At 47.3% G+C, this 19,664-nt stretch overlaps 1 protein-coding gene across 12 annotated transcripts in view; it reads left to right on the top strand.

The window, feature by feature from the left end:
* WNK1 (WNK lysine deficient protein kinase 1) overlaps positions 1 to 19,664 on the top strand; it is a 111,568-nt gene that overhangs the window by 59,369 nt on the left and 32,535 nt on the right. For 10 of the 12 annotated variants that reach the window (XM_088464243.1, XM_088464239.1, XM_088464240.1 and 7 more), the window contains 8 exons: positions 10,268 to 10,356; positions 11,243 to 11,462; positions 11,691 to 12,018; positions 12,242 to 12,423; positions 14,163 to 14,408; positions 16,002 to 17,108; positions 17,920 to 17,997; positions 18,216 to 18,344. In XM_088464243.1, the coding sequence (XP_088320369.1) occupies positions 10,268 to 10,356; positions 11,243 to 11,462; positions 11,691 to 12,018; positions 12,242 to 12,423; positions 14,163 to 14,408; positions 16,002 to 17,108; positions 17,920 to 17,997; positions 18,216 to 18,344 (2,379 nt within the window). The remainder of the gene's footprint in view (positions 1 to 10,267; positions 10,357 to 11,242; positions 11,463 to 11,690; positions 12,019 to 12,241; positions 12,424 to 14,162; positions 14,409 to 16,001; positions 17,109 to 17,919; positions 17,998 to 18,215; positions 18,345 to 19,664) is intronic. The other 2 variants (XM_088464249.1, XM_088464248.1) reach the window with 1 other exon arrangement.

The raw sequence follows: 19,664 nt of genomic DNA, 5'->3' as shown, positions 1-19,664 counted from the left end.
GAGGAGGAGATTGTGTATTGGGAGAGAGACCAATGAGAAGTGTGATCTCACCTGTGAGCTGGGGCTGCTCTGCATAGGGCTGTCCCACGTTACCTGAGCTGCCTCCCCCCTCGCTGGTTAATGGGCTCTGCAGGCAGAACGGGCGCTGTTTCTCCTTCCTGATCTCACAGACCCGGAACAATGTCCAGCTCCCTTCCCGACTGCAGCTTCCCATCCAGTGTGCGGTGAGAGAGACTCTTCTCAGGCCCAATGGATTATACCTGGAAGGAGTTCTGCCCTGTAATTCTCATTGTGAACTCGCACTGTTGCTGCTGTTCCCGGGACTGTCCGGGGAGTAAGGTGGGTGACTATCCGGGAGCAGAGGGTGATAGGAGAGCGGAACCCGGAGCTGGCTCTGCCCAGTCACTCTGTGTACTCTCTCCGTTATTCCTGTATTACTGCACAGCAGGCTCTCTGGTTCCTTCCAGCACTTGCTGAAAAAAACACCCGAAGCTGCCTGCGTTGTTCTTACTTCTGTTCAGTATTTGTTTTGTCATGTTGTGGGTCTTCTAGGCTAGTACTTGACCTCCTCCTCTTGGGGGACACCTAGGCTGGGTTGTGTCCCCATTAGCTGGCAGATGGAGGTGGTCAGGATTGGTTGCTTTGCACCGACTAGTAAGGTTGCATGTAGGGAACTATATCATAGGGAGCACTCCTTACTGCTGACAGAAGCCCATTACTTTAGCTAGTGAAAGGGTCTTCTAATTACATTCACCCCTAAGTGGGATATCCCGTTCGGTGTGTCAGTAAATGCTCCGTCCAGCTGATTGGGGAGACTAAGGGAGATTTTCTTGATGAGACACAGGAATTAGTTTAACCTTGTGACACAATACATAAATATATAGATCTACCCCAGTACACATTGGGGGCGGCTAATTCCATTCACGTAGAAGAGGCTCTTAAGGACTTACTTTGTGTAATGCACTGGCGTATTTCATTATTGCATGTTATATGTGACAGTCTGTATTGTATTTTGTTTATTTACATATGGAGCATGGACTATTTGAACTATTCTGGTAAAAACGGCTTCGCCAGACTGTAAATGTGTGATTTGATATTTTTTGTGATTGGATTGTTGGGGGGTGTTTAATTGCGTGGTGGGGGGGTGGAGAGAGTTTCCAAAATCTGAAAAACAGGTGACCTTGAAACCCCTGAGTTTGTATTAGTGTAACACTGAGCAAAGCATCGTAGCCGGGCCTTGGCGATAGTGACCACCAGTCCTGTAATACAGTATGTGTAATTAGTGGGTTAAAAGAAACAAATATATATATATTTTATTTTCAATTCACTTTAATATTAGTCGTATTACTAACCTAAAGAGCTGGGTGTCGCAGACTTCAACATACAGAGCCCAAATAATACACACTACAGAGCACGGTTCCACTATGATGATGAGGGGGGGGTCAATTCAACACCATGGGGACAATCCAGTTACCTGCGATGACATAGTGGGTGCGAGTTAGTGCGACAGCAGACGCTCTTTGCGGCAGCCTGTACTCGTTCAAGACTGCTCTCAGCAGCGAGCGGAAAAAATTTAGCGAATTCAGGCAAGAGCTGGCTGTGATGTGAGTTTTAACGCCGTGGCGACCCGCGCCCTCCACGGGTGATTGGATAGACTCTCATGAGTCCATTGTAGTTGCAGGTTTGCCCATGAACCCATAGAGGGCAGCATGAAAGCTGGGGATGCGGAGGCTACTGTAATTGGCGGATAAGTGCTTTGCCCATCGCACTGGATTGAATCGCCCACCCTAGGATCATCTGTAGATCCTTTGTACTTCCGTTTGGTGAGAAGATATTTGTGTGTAACTCCCACCACTCCTCCCCCATGGAGCCCTGCAGTGTGTATAGAGGTTACCGGGAAGCCGCTGTTCACACGTCCTGCTATCGAGACACTAATAGAGCGTGGAGCTGACCTCGGTGATGTACACCCGTCCTTAGCATGGCATGTTTTTTCCAGATTCCAAGTTGCCTAATTGCAGCTGCCTGTAGACTAAAAGATGTAACTTCCTATGTGTTTACCATTTCAGCCTGGGCACCATCTACCGCCTGGAATATTCCATAATGGGTTATCGGGCACTTCTTATATTCTGGTGCCGGAAATTAGCTCCAGTTGTAATAGTAAGCGAGAGAGTCTCCTCTTCAGTGTATTGCTGGTAACAGCACGGTTTATAGGTGCTGGCCAGTGATTTGGGATTTTGCACAGGCTTTCATAGAAATATGGCAGCGTGCAGTGAGCAACATCAGTGGTTTTCTAGGTAAGGAGCTTGCTGTCCTGCTCCCTTCGCAGCAGAACGTTCACACATTGTATTAGATATTGTGTGTGTCTCCTGATAGCTGTGCAGAGCTCTGGATGTGGAAACGGCTCCCCAGGTTTGCTCTGGTAAATCTAGTGTTGCATGGAGCAGAAAGTATCTCGGACAGGCCGTGACAAAGTGATTTGCTTAATCCATGTGAGGTGCACAGCCAGTGGCATGATGGAGTATAACCCCAGTCTTGTGCTGCTTTCCATCTTCCTCCTGGCGTTGTGTGTGGCCTGCGGACCTGTCCCAGGCATAAATATTCCCCATTTAAGCCCCATCTAAGTAGGTAGAGAGCTGCGTGTGATGGCCTTGCACACGTCTCCATTGCAGTGCAGGCTGACTGCTCTGTGTCTGGTATTTAATGGAAGGAATGTAGAATGCAGCCTGTGTACTTCAGATGCAATACAGAGGAGCTGGTTCATGCATCGGTAATAAATGGATGCTTTATACAAATATATAGAATTATTAAACCAGCCACCACTAGAGCTAATGACATCTATATATTTCATAGAACGAGGGGCGCACGTTATTTTGTTATCCTCAAAAATGCTCCCAGCTAGGCCCTTAGTCATGAAGTCTGCTGTGCATAGGAGTATTTTACCCCCCAGTCTTTTATTTATATATTAACTTTTGCTTACAAAGCGCCCACATATTCCTTTGTGCTGTACAATTGGGAACAATGCACTAATAGGCAGAGACTGGGTAATAACGGACGCACAGAGAGGGAAGAGGGCCCTGCTCGCAGGCTTACACTTTATAAGGAAATAAGAATGTGATACACGAGAAGAAATGCTACATATTACATATTGGTGCCGCCAGATGTCAGAGGGTCTTGGTGGGTATATGATTCCGTCACACAGCGATGTTGGCCTGGGGTCAGCAGGAAGTGTGAGCGTAGAGAGAGATCACATGTAACGCCATGACTGTCAGACGTCTCCTATTCTGATCAGCTCCTGATACATTTACTACTAATATTAGAATTGTTTTAAAGTATATATGTGTGCGTGTTATTGGTAGCACTTGTATAAAGCACTTATATTTTAGAGCCCTTTAGGACGCAGAGCCTCTAACGTTTATTAAAACCTTTTAAACAGCATCTCGTCCTTTATATATTAATAGGGGGAAAAGCGCACATTTTAATCCTTAGGAATTGGGACATGGAGAGAGTCTCTCCCACGCGGCCTGATGCCAGTGTTGCTTTATTTACTCTTATTTTTATGATGAGACTTATACCACAGCATTTATACAGCTATAATAAACCGTTCCCTAAAACCAATGGATGTGTGACTGAGCCCCTAGCAGAGAGAGCGACCCGGATCAGGGCTATGCACACAGATGGGAGTTAACCGTGGATACAGTGTCAGACGATCTATTCGCCACCAGATTAAGGAAAGACTGGCGTGAAAAGTGAAATTATAGTAGAATTTTATTGCCGAGATCATAGACGCCTGTTCTAATGCCAGTTCCTCTGCTTTAGACTCTTATTGGTCAAATCGATTAGGATCGAGTTCTGTTCTCACGTCAAACTCGCACCGTGAATAGTGTTTGCAATTCAATTCCAGACTTGCCTTTTCTGAGGAAATGTGCAGATTTTTGTGCGCACTCCCTGTGCAGGTGAAAAGACATGGAAAATCTTTATCTTACGGTAAACATATCAGGACAAAATGCTGAACCTCTGGTGCACTTCTAATGAATAATCACGCACTTGAGTGGTCTAAATAGCCTAATGTGGCCATTAAGACATGTTTGTTTACAGTTGAATTTCTCTACAAAGCTAAATTATGGGATAAATGATGTAGGACAGGGATGTGGGACAGGTATGTGGGGGTGTAAATGATGGGGGACAGGTATGTGTGGGTGTAAATGATGGGGGAGAGGTATGTGGGGGTGTAAATGATGGGGGACAGGTATGTGGGGGTGTAAATGATGGGGGACAGGTATGTGGAGGTGTAAATGATGGGGGACAGGTATGTGGAGGTGTAAATGATGGGGGACAGGTATGTGGAGGTGTAAATGAAGGGGGACAGGTATGTGGAGGTGTAAATGAAGGGGGACAGGTATGTGGAGGTGTAAATGATGGGGGACAGGTATGTGGAGGTGTAAATGATGGGGGACAGGTATGTGGAGGTGTAAATGATGGGGGACAGGTATGTGGAGGTGTAAATGATGGGGGACAGGTATGTGGAGGTGTAAATGATGGGGGACAGGTATGTGGAGGTGTAAATGATGGGGGACAGGTATGTGGAGGTGTAAATGATGGGGGACAGGTATGTGGAGGTGTAAATGATGGGGGACAGGTATGTGGGGGTGTAAATGATGGGGGACAGGAACAGGGAGGTGTGAATGATGGGGGTTGGGTGTGGGGGGGGTGTAAATGATGGGGGTTGGGTGTGGGGGGTGTGGAGGTGTAAATGACGAGAGACGAGCGTAAGAGGTGTTGATGGGACAAGTGTGTTCCAACTTTCTTCTTCAGGGTCCATAGGGCTCCACAGGGAGATATTGGGGTGTAGGTGGGACCTGAAGGACCAGACACGAGCAGCAAAGCTTTTCAATCCCAGGATGCTTCGGTCCTTCTCCCGGTAGTGGCCCGTCGTATGGTTTGGCTCCGTTCCTGGAAAGCAAATTCAGATTCAAAACGGGGTCTGAAGTGTCTTCCCTATTCGGGGGACATCCTATTTGGTCCAGAGCTAGATAAAATTGTGACTACCTTGGTGGCTAACAAGACTGCGTTCCTGCCCTCTGCATATAATACAAAGCCTCGGACGTCATCCTTTCACCCTCGAGGAAAAGCCAAAGGTCAGTCTCTTCCACAGCACCAGACATCGGCCAAGGCCTCCTAGCCTAGGGCCGAACAGGCCTGGGCTACTAGACATCCACCAGCCATGTCTATGGACAAGCCTGCAGCCTGATGGGGCGGGCCTCTCCCTGGGAGCTCCCAGGGTGGGAGGCAGACTTCTTCTCCCAGGTTTGGCATCAGACCACGTCAGATGCCTGGGTAAGAGAAGTGGTCTCCCACGGATATGCCCTCTCCTTCCTAAGGCGAACCCCCCCAACTGTTATTTTGCACAGGACCTCCATCGGACTCAACCAAGGCCCTGCTGCTTCACAAAGCCATTCAGTCCTTACTGAATTCAGGAGTAATAATTCGGGTCCCCTCCTCACAACGGGGCAAGGGCTATTATTCTATCCTTTTCTTGATTCAGAAGCGCAATGGGTCTCATCGCGGCTATTCTCAAACTTGCTCAAAGATCTGAGATTATCAGGGTACCCAAGTTTCGTATGGAAACTCTCCGTTCTATTATCCTAGCTATGGAGCCTAGAGAGATTATGGTTTCCCTGGACATTCAGGACGCTTACCTACATGTGCCTATAGCGCCTTCTCATCAACAATATCTCCTGTTTGCTATACTACAGCAACATTACCAATTTCAGGCTCTGTTTGGCCTTTAAACTGCCCCTCGGGTTTTTACCAAGATATTGGCAGTAATGGCGGCCTCACTTTGTCAAGGGATCAGACTGCTCCCATACTTGGATGATCTTTTGCTTTTGGCAAGCTCACCAGAGACTCTTCAACGCCATCTGCAGGTAACAATTACCTTTCTACACATGCACGGTTGGCTGGTCAACTGGAAGAAGTCTTCCTTGACACCCTCTCAAAGGATGGTACATTTGGGAGCCCTCCTAGACTCTCGAGTTCAGAGAATCTTCCTGACGACAGACAAGATTTCAGTGATACAGTAACAGACTACGCAGACTGCTGCACAGTCGCAGTGTGTCGATTCACTCTACAATGCAGGCCTTGGGATCAATGGTATCCACTTTTGACATGGTGGAGTTCACCCAGTTTCACTCCCGGCCCCTATAACACCTGATCCTCTCCTGCTGGAACGGACTACCTCATCTGCTCAGATCCCAGACGATGAGCCTCCCCCCAGAGGTACGCCTGTCCCTATCCTGGGGGCTACAGACTCCCCATTTGAACCAGGGTCGTCCCTTTTGGATCCCGAATGAGCTCTCCTCACCACGAATTCAAGCCTCCGAGGGTGGGGCGCAGTATCTGGCCAACTCTTCTTCCAGAACCGATGGTCCCCAATCGAGGCAATGTTGCCAATCAAGATCCTGGAACTTCAAGCCACATACGGAGCTCTCACTGTGGCTCAGAATATTCTGAAAAACAGGCCAGTAAAGGTACAGTCCGATAACGCCACGGCTGTGGCCTACCTCAATCATTAAGGGGGCATTCGAAGTCGATCAGCAATGACGAAGGTGTCCCGCATTCTCACATGGCCCAAACGCAATCTCCCAGCCATCTCTGCAGTGTTCATCCCGGGGATTCTGAATTGGGAAGTGGATTTCCTCAGCTGTCATGACGTCCATGCAGGAGAATGGTCTCTACATCCAGAAGTCTTTCATCTTTTGGTGGCCAAATGGGGTCTTCCAGAAGTGCATCTCATGGCCTCAAGACACAACAAACTTCCAGTTTGCGGAGCTAGAACAAAGGACACCGCGCGGCCTTCAAAGACTCCTTGTCGGTGACATGGACTTTCTAGTTGGCCATACTGTATCTCTTCCCTCCAATATTCCTACTTCCTCGAGTTCTTCAGAAATTCAGACAGGAAGGAGGCACAGTCCTTTTTAATAGCTCTGACTTGGCAGAGACATCATTGGTTCTCGGATCTTCTAAGACTCTCTATAGATGTTCCTCTTCAACTTCCTCTACGAGTAGACCTGTTGTCTCAGGGTCCTTGTATACATCCGGACCGAGCCCGTCTGTTTTTAACAGCTTGGCTCTTGAGATTTCCCTCCTAACGGCTAATGGATTTTCTAGCTCTGTGGTCCAGACCATGCTTGGAGCACGTAAACCGGCCTCAGCTAGGATTTACCACAGAATTTGGAATTCATATTTGCAATGGTGTGCTACTTGAAACTATGACCCTCTGGTCTTTAGATTTTCTCGAATTCTTGACTTCAGGCTGGACTGGATCTAGGCTTCCGCCTAGCATCTCTCAAATTGCAAGTTTCTGCTTTGTCTATCTGATTTCAACGCAAGATTGCCTCTATGCCAGATGTCCACACCTTCATGCAAGGTGTTCTATGGATAGTCTCCTTTTGTCCCTTCTGTGGCTCCATGGGATTTGTCATTGGTGCTCAAAGGACTTCAGGAACCTCCATTTGAACCTCTGGAATCGGTGGATATCAAATGGCTCTCTACGAAGACTGTTCTGGCTATACCATCTGCCCGTAGGGTATCAGATTTAGGGGCGCTTTCATGCCGCTCCCCCTTTTTGATATTTCATCATGACAGGGCTGTTCTTTGAACTCGCCAAGGCTTCCTTTCTAAGGTAGTTTCTCACTTCCACTTGAATACAGAAATTGTGGTTCCGGCCTTAAATTCACCAGACCTCTCGGCAGGTGAGGCATCTTTGGATGTGGTCCGTGCTCTAAAGATCTACGTGGACCGTACTACCATCAGGAAATCAGACTCCCTCTTTGTCCTATATGGATTGCACAAGAAGGGTTGGCCAGCTAACAAACAGTCATGCAAATTCATCTGGCCAGAGTCTATCTCTCACAGGCTTACACGTAGACAGGCCTTCCTGTGCCGACTACAGTCTCTGCTCATTCTACTCGCACTGTGGGTCCCTCGTGGGCAGCCTGGCATGGCCCCTCAGCTGAACAGCTATGCAAGGCGGCCACCTGGTCTTCAGTCCAAAGTTACTTAAGTTTTATGACTTTGATTCATTTGCCCCTCAGGATGCTTCCTTTGGGCATAGGGTTCTCCTATCAGCGCAGGTGCGTTCCCGCCCTTTAACAACTGCTTTGGGACATCCCCAATGTCTCCCTGTGGAGCCCTATGGACCCTGAAGAAAAAAAAAGGAGTTATGGTAAAACTTACCTTCGCTTTCTTAGAAGTCCATAGAGGGTCCACAGGGCACCCGCACTGACGCACCTGGTTTTCTTCTGGTCACTTGTTTCTTTCTGTGTCAGTGTGATTCTTTAGTGTACCAGTCTTCCTTCTCTCCTATCTTGCTCTTGCCTTGGGCTTGTAAACAAAACTGAAGTGTCCTCAGGCTGTGGGTGGGCTATAGGGGGAAGGACCGGCACATCCTGGGATTGAAAAAGCTTTGCTGTTGGTGTCTGGTCCTCCAGGACCCACTACACCCCAATGTCTCTCTGTGGACCCTATGGACTTCGAAGAAAGAGCGCTAACAAGGGTAAGTTTTAACCATAACTATCATTTTTACAAACTTGTATAAAAATACTGAAAAATTACTATACAGACATTTTTCTGTTCCCCAAAATGCTGGAAAGACTTTAATATGCTGAAAAAAAAACCATGCTGCTCTCATTTTTCAATCAGTGCAAAAATCACCTTTGAAGAACCTCCAGTGCTTTCCCTATAGCCTTACATATGGTCCTCGCTATCTCAGTTGGCACTTTTTTGGGCTCCAGTAAGGTTTACCCACTTTTTCATTCATTTCTCGAAGTTAAACTTTTTTTGTACAAAAGTTGTGCAAGCTCGCCGCTAGTGCCGTGAATTTGCCATTTCTCTTTTGAATTGTACATTTCTCATGTCCGCAAATTCATGTCAGTTTCTTGGTACAAACTATTTGCAAACTCGCTCCTAACTGAATTGACCCCCTAGATGGATATTTATAAAAGTTTAGGTTGTGTAAGGACTTCTACAATGTCATGGGGCATATAGTATACATATTCTGTGACCTAATACGCCTTATGCTCATATTTCATGGCTGTCTGTAGGCCGGAGGAAGCCCCCCACAAGGTCGCCCATTGCATTACCTATTGTGTAATTATTTTTCTCTATATAATGCCTGGGCAGGTGTGGCATGGAGAATTGACATTCAGAACCTGTTGACATTGAAAACGGAGTATCAGGCGCTGAGAAGGGCACTTTATAGTTTAAAACGTCATTGTGACACTACTGCTATGCAAAACTAGTCCCATACCCTCCATAGATGGGAGCCCAGCAATATAGGACTGTTACAGGCAGTGTCAGCACTTAAGATATAAGTGGTCAAAAGCCCTCTCACCCAAAGATGAAATATAGGCTGCAATTGGCAAATAAGGGATGACCCAACAAAAAAATAAATAATCCATAAATGATTTATTAGATTAATGGCATCCTAATACAACTCACAATTGTCATGGATAAATGCAATTTAAAAATAATCGGTTTTCACTATTGCAGGTCACAATGGTTAAAGGAATTTTTTTTTTTTTTTTTAAAATACAAATAAATGGAAAAAATAATTTAAAAACGCAGTATCACAAGTTATAAATCTGGCATTAAAGAAAAGTTAAATTCTCAAAATTGCAGTTCATGTGTCAGCCCCTGGGGTGTATGTACTGAAGTTCCATTTTAATCAATTTTGATCGATGAAAATTAATCAACATCGATGTCGTGTTTCTAGGGCTAAATCGCTTTTTTTTTTTAATAAATATTAGTAATTTGTGTGATTATTATCCCCAAAAATACAACATCAATGTTGATTGAGTTTAATTGATTATAAATTGATCAGTTATTTAAAATTGACCTCTTAGTAAATATCCCCCCTGGCCGCTCCCTCAGGCAGTGTAGACATTCTGAAAGTCATCCACCTGACCGGATAGCGCCTGTCCCTCTTCACATGAAGCGAACACTACTTTATAGCACCTATTTCACGGTTTATATCTTATTTACCTGCCTGAGTGCTAGACTCTGGAACACTGCAGGGCCTGGCCGGGGACAGTCACCTTGTGCTGCTACCGCAGGTGTAATAAGGTTTAGTTATTATATGAAGAGCCTGAAAATCATTTACCGGGACTGCGGCTGATCGTGCGAATAGCCTGTAATTAGAGATGTGGCTGTAGCTCGGTGTAATGCGCCCTTCCCCTCTCATTCCTGTGTTCTTACTCTCTCATTACAGGGTGTGAAGCCGGCCAGCTTCGATAAGGTCGCCATTCCAGAGGTGAAGGAGATCATAGAGGGCTGCATCCAGCAGAATAAAGATGAAAGGTGCCTAGCCTATAGCATAAAGTACAGCATTGCTCTTATGTTGTGGAGACTGACTAAGGCCGGAACACCTCTTGTTCAGTGGGTGGGCTGCCCAGTCCGTAGAATGGTAACAGCAGCACAGAGTGTTTTAACTTAACCAGCTCCTTGTCTGTTCACGTGTAGGTCAAGTTGATGTGGGAGGGGCTAGTGTGGTTTGGGAAAGTGGGAGGGGCTAGTGTGGTTTGGGAAAGTGGGAGGGGCTAGTGTGGTTTGGGAAAGTGGGAGGGGCTAGTGTGGTTTGGGAAAGTGGGAGGGGCTAGTGTGGTTTGGGAAACTGGGAGGGGCTAGTGTGGTTTGGGAAACTGGGAGGGGCTAGTTTAATCTGCGTATCTATAATAAATGATACAAGTATCCTGTCAAACTGGTTCTCTGTAGATTGTTGTATCACACACACATCTCCGGGTGATAAACAGGTCATGCTGCCGGCTTGTTTATACAATGCCTCATTCTTTTGCTATTTCTCTTTTAAGATGACGAGTATAAAGTTACCTTTTAGTATACTGCTTCCCAGTGACCCTTTGTCCTCCCTGCGCTCTCCGTGTCCTAATGGGGCATATAGCAGAATACCTATATATGAGAGAGAAAGGGGGGCAGTGGTTCGGTGATCTTTGTATCCTTTATCAGCTCCCAAAGTATTGAGGCTGTGTTTCCCATTACCCACCTGGTTTGTGGGGTTTTGGGCTCCCAGCCCTGGTGCCCAGTGACACCACCTACTGCGCTCTTGGGTAGATTAGACATGAATGCTGGCTGTTAGGGTTCCTCTGATGATTCCTGTGCGGGCAGACGTGGGACTGGCATAATTGGTGCAGGTGGGTAGGTTACTGACACTGCGCTATGGTTTGGACAGGTATGCCATCAAAGACCTCCTGAACCACGCCTTCTTCCAGGAGGAGACCGGGGTGAGAGTGGAGTTGGCGGAGGAGGATGACGGGGAGAAGATCGCCATCAAGTTGTGGCTGCGCATTGAGGACATCAAGAAGCTAAAGGGCAAATACAAGGATAACGAGGCCATTGAGTTCTCCTTTGACCTGGAGAGGGATGTTCCTGATGACGTAGCGCAGGAAATGGTGAGCGCTCGATACTTTCTCACAGAATGTGTCCAATTTATTCTTACGACTCAATACATGTAAACGAGCGCCTTTCGCTGTGGCTATCATTTGTGGCCTGTATACAATTGTCCGTACAGTCTGTGGCTTCTTCCATTAGCTGCAGATAATAAGAGAAGCTTTCTGTAGGAGGCTATAGAGTACTGGCTGAACCCCCCCCTCTTCTCTCGCTCGCTCTCTCCCGTCCAGGTGGAATCCGGCTACGTCTGTGAAGGCGATCACAAAACAATGGCCAAGGCGATCAAAGACAGAGTGTCGCTAATCAAACGCAAGCGAGAGCAGCGGCAGCAGGTGCGGGAGGAGCAGGAGAAGCGGAAACAAGAGGAGAGCAGCCAGTCGCAGCAGGCGGACGTGCAGCCTCAGAGCCCCCCTCTGGGCACAGGAAAACCCTCTGCAGTCTCCGCTCCAGCGTCCGCTTCCACGGGCCCGGCAAACGCCCCTTCCTCGCAGGTGGAGCCGGAGGAGCCAGAGGCGGATCAGCATCTGCAGTATCAGCAGCCCAGCATATCGGTCACATGTGAGTGTGTGTGTGTCCAGCTTCCGTAGCCCCGGGGTCTGGGGTGAGGATCTGGATTGTCTTTACAGCGATGGGTTTTGAATTGTAGTTTTTAATCTAGAAAACATCTGTTTATTAGTTTTCCCAGTGTAATTGTTTTATTACTACAAACAATTAAGTGTTAGTGGGCTCCTTCCTGTGTCCCTTTAATCTGACCTGTGTCCTCTGTCCTCTCCCTCCTCAGCCGATGGTTTGGTCGACAGCGGACAAGGCTCTTTGTACACGGAGTCTCGCGTTGGCAGTCAGCAAGCTGTGTCTTTTGGAACTCCGCAGGATCCGAGTCTGCTATCCGCCGCTGTCCCTGCATACAGCGTGCAGAGTGGCCAGCCTGCCGCCCACCCGGGGGGATACACTGCTTATCTGGGGGTAAGAAGGCAGATCATATAGGAGAAGTCACACATTATTTCAGCGCACCGAGCACGCAGAACTTAGGCGCAATCTTTTCTTAAGCGTTTACGGATATAATTGCTATCAATCGGTATAATATATCATTTGGAGGAATAATTCTGTGTAGTTGCTGTTTCCTGGAGGAAATACCTTTTACTTGTGTTAGATTTTCCCAGATGTTAAATTATCGTTTATTTAAACTTTAGTTACAATATTGTTAGTTTTTCCTGTAAATAACTGTATTACTGTAATTGTTGTCTTTCATTAGTTAATTTAGAGTATACAGATAACGTCCCATTAAGGTGTCTGTCACTTACACACGGTGAATGCGGTGATTTGGGTATTGGTGCAGCCCTATAGTCTGCATCTTGTATCTTATGCCAACACTAAATATATTATAATAGTCAGTTGTCATTGTGTGTATGTGACAGTATACGGTACATTTCCTGTGTCCGCATACAGCCGGTGACTGGCCATATAGAATATAGATCTGTCTATAGGGAAATGTCATGCACAGTGTGATTGTATTTAACCCTTGATACACTATGCTGCACGAGATTCTTGCATTATGTCCCCCCCTCATGGCTGTCAGTAATTTGCCTGATGTAATGTATATGCCCTATTCTCCTGCATCCTTCTTTTCCTTGTTCCCTTTATATTGTTCTTTTTAATCATGATTTTTATTCAGTTTGTAAGGTGATTTGTTACACACAGGATGGGAAGTCCTGCCTGACAGCCCTTATGTACTACACACACTCCCTCGTGTATAAACGACCCTGTCTGCAGGTTTGCTGCCCTTTCTATTACTAATATATACCCGATCTACACTAATCCTAGTAACCACCAAGGTTTAGTTGCGTTTCGCTTGCTCTAGTGTAGAGGAGTAATGGGCAGGAAAACACAAGCGGCCTCTCTGGTATTGCAAATCAGAGTGTACTATAGGCGTGAACATCACAAGATACAGCCCTTTGGTTATGAATTTAACTTGCATTTAAAAGCCATTTGCAGTGCAATAAATCCCTTTATGCAGGTTAGCTTTAGGGAATATGTTACTGACCTCTTCCTCCTCTGATATGTTTCACCTCCTGTTTATAACATGTTAATCTCTCGTCTATTGGATTCTGTGACCTGTGAACTGAAGCACCCGCAAAAGGCTAAAATTAGAGTGAATATAAATATATTAAGCAGGAGTTTCAAGGCCCAATTAACCAACCAGTGCCTAAACTAGTCCCGAATTTGCCTATGTCTGGACCCCTTCTGCAACCATTAAACGTCATCAACAAAATCTATTCACTACCAGGAGATACATTCTGATCCGACGTCACCCAGTTATGGTTTGCCAAAATGAGACCACGCGTTTCGCAAGCACGATCGATGATTGCGGACATATAGGGCTTTGTCTCATTTGCCGCTGTAGTATTTAAGAACAGTGTTTTATTTAGTGGTCTGAAATCCTTGTTTTGTGTTTCTTTACATAATGACATTTCTCTGTATCATACCTGATCCCATCTAGTGTCGACTAATTCCATTCTATGCAATAACTATTTAATAACCGTTACCAAACCTGCAGAGCAGTACACCCCTCTGCTCCTCTCATGCCTTCAGTGACACCACATTCTCACCGAGGTTATAGCTGCTCGTTTCATTACTTCATGTCTATTCTTTTTCTTTTTTTTTGTTTGTAGAGTTTGTTTTATGTGTTTTCTTTTCTCCTGTAGCCCCGCCGAGGTCGTAGCATGTCAGTCTGTGCCCCTATCGCTTCCACTGCTGCCCCCTTCCTCCCCAGTGCCCCCTGCACTCCTCCCCATGTGCGGTCAGCACCCGCTTCTCCACCCTGGACATCCCCTGAGGAATCCTTTGCTGCAAAGCTTTCCAAGGCTCTAGAGAGCGTCCTGCCCATGCAGTCCGCCAGCACCCGCAAGCACCACCGACGCTGCAGCCTGCCCACCCTCTATACCAGCCCTGTATGTGTTGTTGCCCCGTATCTCCTGGCATGGCAGATAAGTCACCATTAAATACATGCAGCTGGCCACGCGTTTCTCACTAGCATTTAAAAATACAGATTTGGTGGTTGTTGGAAGCTGAAACGTGTGAGAAGTAGGAAGAGGAGGACAAGGACCACTGAGGTTCTCACCTTGGCTACTTTATAAAATGTATGTTGGAGATCAAAATCATCACACAGTACAGACAGTATAGCTACCTGCTTCCATAGTATGTCATGGTAACGCTTAGTAATATTACTGTGGATCTGATCTACTGGCGTTTCTCTCCCAAAACCGCCAATAATAGATATTCATAGACTATTTATAATCTCCGCATAATACTACTATTATAAAAGAACAACATAACACTTCGCTGTCCTTTGTAGCAGGCATTTGTGGATAAATACCGCTTCCCGTCTCCTCCTATAGGAGACCAGGCTCCTCTCCCGTACAGACTCCTCTTGGCTCCTTTTAAGTATTTATCTACCTGAGGTTTTGCATCCAAAATAATGGCATCTCCTATAAAAACACATTAATGGTGTTAGATGTGTTATTACTTCTGTGCTGCTATAAAACTCTCCCCCAGGTCTCCCTCCCTGACCGCACACATTACGCTGTTAGAGAACCGGTTTCTGCTTCCACCAACCACCACCTGTCTTACCGTGCTGGTGTTATTATCATAGAGGCTGCATTAATGGTTCTACCGCAGACACAACAAGCTGCTGACATTTTTGCCGTTGCTTCCCAAGTAGATAGTATGCAAGTACTTTAGGCCTGGTTCAGAGATGGACGCAATGTAATTGTTGGACGCAGTGCAGCGGTTTTATCGCCACTTCGCATGCGTCAAAGCCGCACTGCGCATGTGCGCCGATGGATTAGCAACGGCGGTGGCAGAGAGCAATTATTAGTAAAGTGAGAGGTGGTCAGCATTTGGGGGAGGCAGAGGGGTGGGGGGGGGTAGTTAGAGAAACGCAGGTGTTGGGACCGTTTTCTAGGCGTCTTGTGAGGCTCTGCGAATTGGTTTGTGGCTGCAGAGGCCTCGGCGTCCTAGGAGGAGGTGCTGTGTCTGAGATGGCATAGGCTTGCTCGGTTTCGATATGCGACCGATGTACCCACTTTTATACGTGAGGCGGGCATCTCAGCTCCCACGAGTGCCTGAGACATTCCCGAGTCCGCAGCATACGGAATCAGATTTGCTCCCGTCTCTGAATCAGGCCTTTTAAATCGGCAGAACTTGTAATCATTTTTTTTTTTTTTTTCTTTAGTGAAATATTTGCCGGTAGCGTAGGTAAAGGTAGAACATCCACCATATTTAAAGCAGCAGAAGGGATAGTCCGGAATGGGTCTTGGCTGAATGCAGATATTTGTTACGGAAAGCAACTCCTATGGCAAAGCATGTCTCCATCAATGCAGCCTGTGTGCGCTCTGGCAAAGCATGAATTTAATGACCATTTGTGTTGTCTGTCGGACTCCCTGCTCACTCTCTGTAGGTGATTGTAAGATCAAAAGTGCTTGTTCGTCTTTTCCTGTTGTCTAAATGTCTCACCTTCCTTATCTCGTCCATATTTAATGCAGCCTCAGTCCGTGGCACATTCAACCCTACCAGACTCGCCGCTATTTTTCCCGACCATTCATGAGCGCCCCATGTCCTTTTCTCCACCACCCACCTTCTCATCCCTAAAAGCGGCCACCACACAGCGGAGGAAGAGCACCTCCTTCCTGGAAGCTCAGGCCCGCAATTGCCAGCCACCCATGAGGACAGTTGGGCCAAGTTCTCTCCAAGTGCCAGGCATGGACGCCGTGAACCGGAAGTCAGATGGATTAACTGTCCTAGGGAAGTCTTCTGTCAGGTCTTCTGCAGAGACCAATCAAAGGCACCAAAGCTTTGATGGTGCAGTGTTTGTAGATGGGAGGCCGGTGACGGCAAGCGATGCCACCGTGAGACCGGTGGAGGCGGTTTACTTGACTGGGTTACCTTACAACACACAGACTGAAGCTTTCAGCACTGCAGCTGGACCTGGGCCCGTGAAAGATCCAATGCTGGCTCAGCTTGGCTCCGTGTACGACTATCAAACTGGACAGAGTTACATCGCTCGCCCAGTCCAGAGCCTGAGACTGGAAAGTGGGTTGAACCAGCCCTCGCCTCTAGGGAGTATGTCAGCACCAGTGACATCCGATCCCCACATTATGTTCCATCAGGTGTTTGTGCCTCAGTCTGCTCCTCCGGTCCTCACACAGGGCAGTGAAGGACATCAGGGATGTGTTTTTGAGTTCCACGTGCATTCGTCTGGACCTGAGGGCGCGGTGTACCTGCCGCACCGCGTTTACCGTGCACGCCGTGGTTCTGCTGAGGTAGAAGAGGTTCCTCACAGTTCATTACTGCAGAGCCGTCTTCAGACTGTGACCGAGGAGCAATGCAGCCACCATGGCCCAGAGCCCGTCCCGTCCCTCACGGGGACCCACCGATGCAACGGGCCGGATCTCAGCTCTGACTACTCCAGCGACTCATCCCAGAGACATTCCTCGGACCCTGGAGACTATCTGTCCCCCCCGCCAGCGGCCAGCTCGGACATGGCTGTCATGTACACACAGGCTTTGTATCAGGAGCCGCATGTCTTCTTCTGCTTCCCCCAGCCTGGAGCAGCGGGCTTCTCTGCGCAGTCAGCAGTGTTTAACCATCAGGTTATTAGAGAGGAATTTTATCTTTTACCTGTAGACTGTTCTGGCAAAGTTCCTGCGGGAGCAGACCGTGGTGCTTGCTGTGCCACATACACAAGGCGTGCTTGTTCTGTTGCAATTGCTGATTGGCTCCAATATGTGATGCCACTAGAATAGCAATCGTACAGATCCTTCCTGCGTTTCAGTTACCGATTATCCGTATTAGTATAGTTTGATACCGGCATAAGAATTATATTTGATATCGACGACATCCTAGGCTTAGAAATCCCTATTGGCCAATACCAGGGTTCCCGTCCTGGCAATACTGTCCGTTTATGAGATACGTGTTACTGTGTCCCAGGATGTGTTTCTGATTATTAGGGAGCTAAGCGACCTATCTATCTGTGGTGGTTATAGGGCTGCTAGGGAAATAACTTTTACTGTCATTGCCTCCTTATATATAGCCATTCCTTTACTAGATAGTATGTGGTAGTTGCCGGCACATGGCTCCTTCCTATATGGTGGCCTCTCGGTGTATGAATCCCAGTAACCAGGTCTCACAACCCAGCAGTTAGAGATCCTAACAATCGGCACAGAAAATGCATGGATCTGACCTGAGATGATCTGTATCTGCCCTGCAGAGGTTCTATGTCCTGTATATATTTGCTGGGTTGAGGTAGTTATATACAGGTATACTTTTTTTTTTTATTTATCTGCAAAAAAGTTTCTTTTAGATTCTGATTATTTAAAAGGCAGAGAGATTCGTGGCCTAGGATATGAGAAATGATTCAGCTCTGTATTGTTACTGTTATAATCTGGTGTCGTCCTACTCCAGCAGGCGCAGGTACCAGGGCAGCCCACCATGACTTCTGTGCCAGCGGGTATTGGCACCCAGCCTGCGACCCACACACAGGTGAGTGAAGAGTGGGACAGTCCCCTTCTCTAGCACCACCTACTGGCGGTGCCTATTCTTACTGGGGAGATATGGAGTTGTAGAGGGCTGGGAGTTCAGCATTAATGCAGAATTTGTTTGGTCTATAAGGGTTTAGTGACTATCCTTTCAGCGTAGCCTCACGTGCTACCCCTGCGGCGGGTCCAGGGTTATCACTGGCTTAATTTTGTGTTTTTCAGGGTGTTCAGCATCAGCCGCCCCCCCTTCACCAGACAGCCCAGTACCAGATTCCAACACCCGTCTCCGGCTTATCCGCCCCAACGCAACCCGTAGTTGCCCAAACTCAAGCTGCTGCCACGGGGAGCCAGGTGAGTGGCACGGACTAGTTGGCGCCGTTACCATACCACGTTTCCGTGGCAGTTTTGCTGAGACGGCTATTTTACAGCATTTTGTTTGTTAAATGTCATAGCGCTGATGTGCTAACCAGGTAATGCGCACAGAAGGACCATGGGTATAATACGGGCACACAGCAGATAGGGGCATTCAGCTTAGTGACTTCTAATCCGTGCCCACTAGGCAAGTAATGACCGTGCCAGCACCCACCTTTGTTAATAAATGCCGACCTGCACAGAATGTCTACTAAACACGCGTTCTGCAACTTGTTAATGGGACACTTTTCACTAAGTGACATTGTTGTGGGTTTAAATGTCATTTATTGTTGCCCATGTTGTGCGGGGGACCATTACGTGCTTCCCTTAATGAATACGACGGTCTCACAGAAGTTAGTGATTCTCAATGAAGTCGTCGGCACATGCTACGCTCCCTCGCACACTCACGCTTGGGAAGCTGGTTGAAAAGCGGCTGTGTTCACCAGGGACGGGCATGTGTTATTACCCCCTACCAAGGACTGATCACCACTGTATCCCAGCTATAGACTGGGCAGACCCTGCACCCCCCCCCCCCCCACCTAATCTCCCCCACTCACAGCAACTCTCATATCTTGCCTTTAATTTAGCCACTTATCCTGCTAAGCTCCTCACTGCATGATTGTCTTTGTCTCTGCTCTCCCCCCTCACCCTCCGCTGTGCATGGTATGACCTTGAACTGGCCATTGGCAGCTAAGGCAAGTGACTCACGGCCACTTCCATTGCCACAGTAGGGGTGGTCTGGTTTCTTCAGCTTGCTGTTTTATTTGGCGACTCTGCTCTGATTACAACTTTAGCTAAAGGGATACACTACGTAGCACGGATTGCCCTCCGATGAAAAGATTGCCGCTTGCAATCTTCAGTCCTCCCGGTCCCGGGGCTCAGGATGCAGGTGCCTTAGTAAACACTGTTATTTAGGTTGTACAGCTTCTAAACCTCTAATCTAAAATGAAATCGGTGTATGGTTTAGCAGCAGGGCTGGAGCAGGGTCATCGCAGCTGCTTTTACATGTAGTGAGTTGTCCTTGTGTTCCTCCTTCATACTGTTATGTATGGTGAGCATTTAATCACCCCCTAATACAGCGCTACTGAGCCTTGTGGCGCCATACAACTTAAATATAAATAATTCTCACTGGCTGAAGCTGTCCGTAGACAGGAGCCGTCCTGACATCTATAGATTATTTCAGCATCTATGCGTTTTTCTTATGTCAAAATACATCAGTATTTGAAAGCGTAGAAAAGGCCATAATTGTAAGCAAGCTCT

Source organism: Taudactylus pleione, unplaced genomic scaffold (genome assembly GCF_031769625.1).
Source record: "Taudactylus pleione unplaced genomic scaffold, aTauple2 ptg001621l, whole genome shotgun sequence".
Taxonomy (NCBI): Eukaryota; Metazoa; Chordata; class Amphibia; order Anura; family Myobatrachidae; genus Taudactylus; species Taudactylus pleione.
The sequence above is the reverse complement of the archived record's forward strand: the minus strand, read 5'-3'. Positions and strand labels throughout refer to the sequence as shown.